The following is a 1,704-nucleotide window of genomic DNA, read 5'->3' as shown; positions in this document are numbered from 1 at the left end:
CGGTTGAACTGGCTGATCGACAAGAGACTGATTCGCAAGCACGACTGGAGCAGGATGTTTCTCAGTGGTAAGTGTCGTGTTAACAAGTTTGTGGTAATTATAAGATGTGACAAACAAATTTACTCTCACAGCGTAGGATACAGTATCTTCTAGACATGATGTTAACCACACGGAAATTTTACTGTTTGTGGGCGGGCAAGTTGGTGACGTAGAATGTGGGCAGACATTATGCAAATGTGTTACTTCGTGACATAGAGCCGTAACAGAATAAGATTCGAATTCCTGTCGACTCGTTTAGGCGATTGCGAGCTGACTCTTTTTTTTTATAGACAATAACTTTATTTATCGTGCACTGTCGGCTTCACAACTTTGCAGATAGTTTATGTTCACATACAGCTACATGACATGCTGCATGAAAGGTAATATTCGAAAAGGCATAATAGGGGCACTTTAACACTCTCAAAATACTACGTATTTAAACAAAAGTGTTTCTTGTTATTTTTTTCTATGGGGAGTGGACAAAACTGAAGTGAAAAAATTAACAAAACTATGATTTTCCATTAGACAAATATAAAAATGCACTTTAAATAAATGCCATGGTCCTTTCACTTTTTAATGCAACACAATAAAGTTAAGAATGCAAACTTTATTGTCCTCTGGGTTGCTCTGCCCAGCATTAAATCTCATTGGCCCCAAATCCTGCTCCTCATAACTAAAATAACCCATCCAACATCTAGAATGGTGGTGACTATGTCAAGTCGTATGGCAGTTTTGCATTCAAGATGGTAAAATAGCTTAAAAACTGTCATCTTGAGACAGATTAGGACCTCTGACATGTAACATATAGTAGTCTGTAAAATTTGCTACCAATTTCCTGTAGACAACACTTAAAATCTATCATGAGTACAATTTGCTAGCTCACATGTTAGAAAAACATTGAGAAATAACTGTAATATTTACTCAACCTGTGAAAACAAATACACTCAGTGTCCCTTAGCAACTATTAACAGAGTTTATGATATCCGGATATTCAGAGATCTAGCTATGCATTTGCAGAGCACTCATGATGTTTCTCTGTGCGTGTTTGCCTTGTCACTTTTATTGCCCTGGGCTGGTGCGTCAGAAAAGACTGTTAAGCAGTTTGCATCTCCAATCGCTGTGCCTGAGTGCACAAGAGACCAACCAAAGGGTATGGTCTGGCATGGAATGTGCTGTAAAAGATGAATGTGTGTGATTTTTGGCAGTGGTTTAAAATTACATGATGACAGCTTCTTAGGGTACTCGTAATATTGTCTGTATTGGTTTGCACAGACAAAAAGCTACTGGACCACCACTGTGAGAATCCACCAACTCGTCTAATCCACGTCATTTAATTCAGCCGATTGATTTAGTCTTAAAAAAGAGCTTTGTTCACACTGCTATTTGATAACAGCCACAGTAAAAAAAACAAAGATATTAAAAAAGCTGCATGGGATAGCAGTAGCTTACCATGATTAATCGCGAAGAACTGAGACACTTCGTAACAGGAGACATTGACAACCTGTCCGACCTCTGCCCTGTACCAGCACCAAAAATCATCCCACTCGGTACGACATCCTGAGATAAACAAAAACAAATAACTAATAAACAGACACATCGGTCACACTTTATTTTAAGGTCCAGTTCTCACTATTAACTAGACCAGGGGTAGGCGAGTTCGGTCCT

At 38.8% G+C, this 1,704-nt stretch overlaps 1 protein-coding gene across 3 annotated transcripts in view; it reads right to left on the bottom strand.

The window, feature by feature from the left end:
• Nucleotides 1-1,704, bottom strand: part of LOC107704523 (vasoactive intestinal polypeptide receptor 1-like) — a 36,657-nt gene that overhangs the window by 16,706 nt on the left and 18,247 nt on the right. For 2 of the 3 annotated variants that reach the window (XM_016507461.1, XM_016507463.1), the window contains one exon: nucleotides 1,489-1,596. The exons of the other annotated variant lie outside the window; for it this stretch is intronic. In XM_016507461.1, coding sequence (XP_016362947.1) covers nucleotides 1,489-1,596 — 108 coding nt within the window. The remainder of the gene's footprint in view (nucleotides 1-1,488; nucleotides 1,597-1,704) is intronic. 3 annotated transcript variants of the gene reach the window in all.

Source organism: Sinocyclocheilus anshuiensis, unplaced genomic scaffold, assembly GCF_001515605.1.
Source record: "Sinocyclocheilus anshuiensis isolate Anshui unplaced genomic scaffold, SAMN03320099.WGS_v1.1 scaffold1538, whole genome shotgun sequence".
NCBI lineage: Eukaryota > Metazoa > Chordata > Actinopteri > Cypriniformes > Cyprinidae > Sinocyclocheilus > Sinocyclocheilus anshuiensis.
This window is presented reverse-complemented; position numbering and strand designations above follow the sequence as displayed.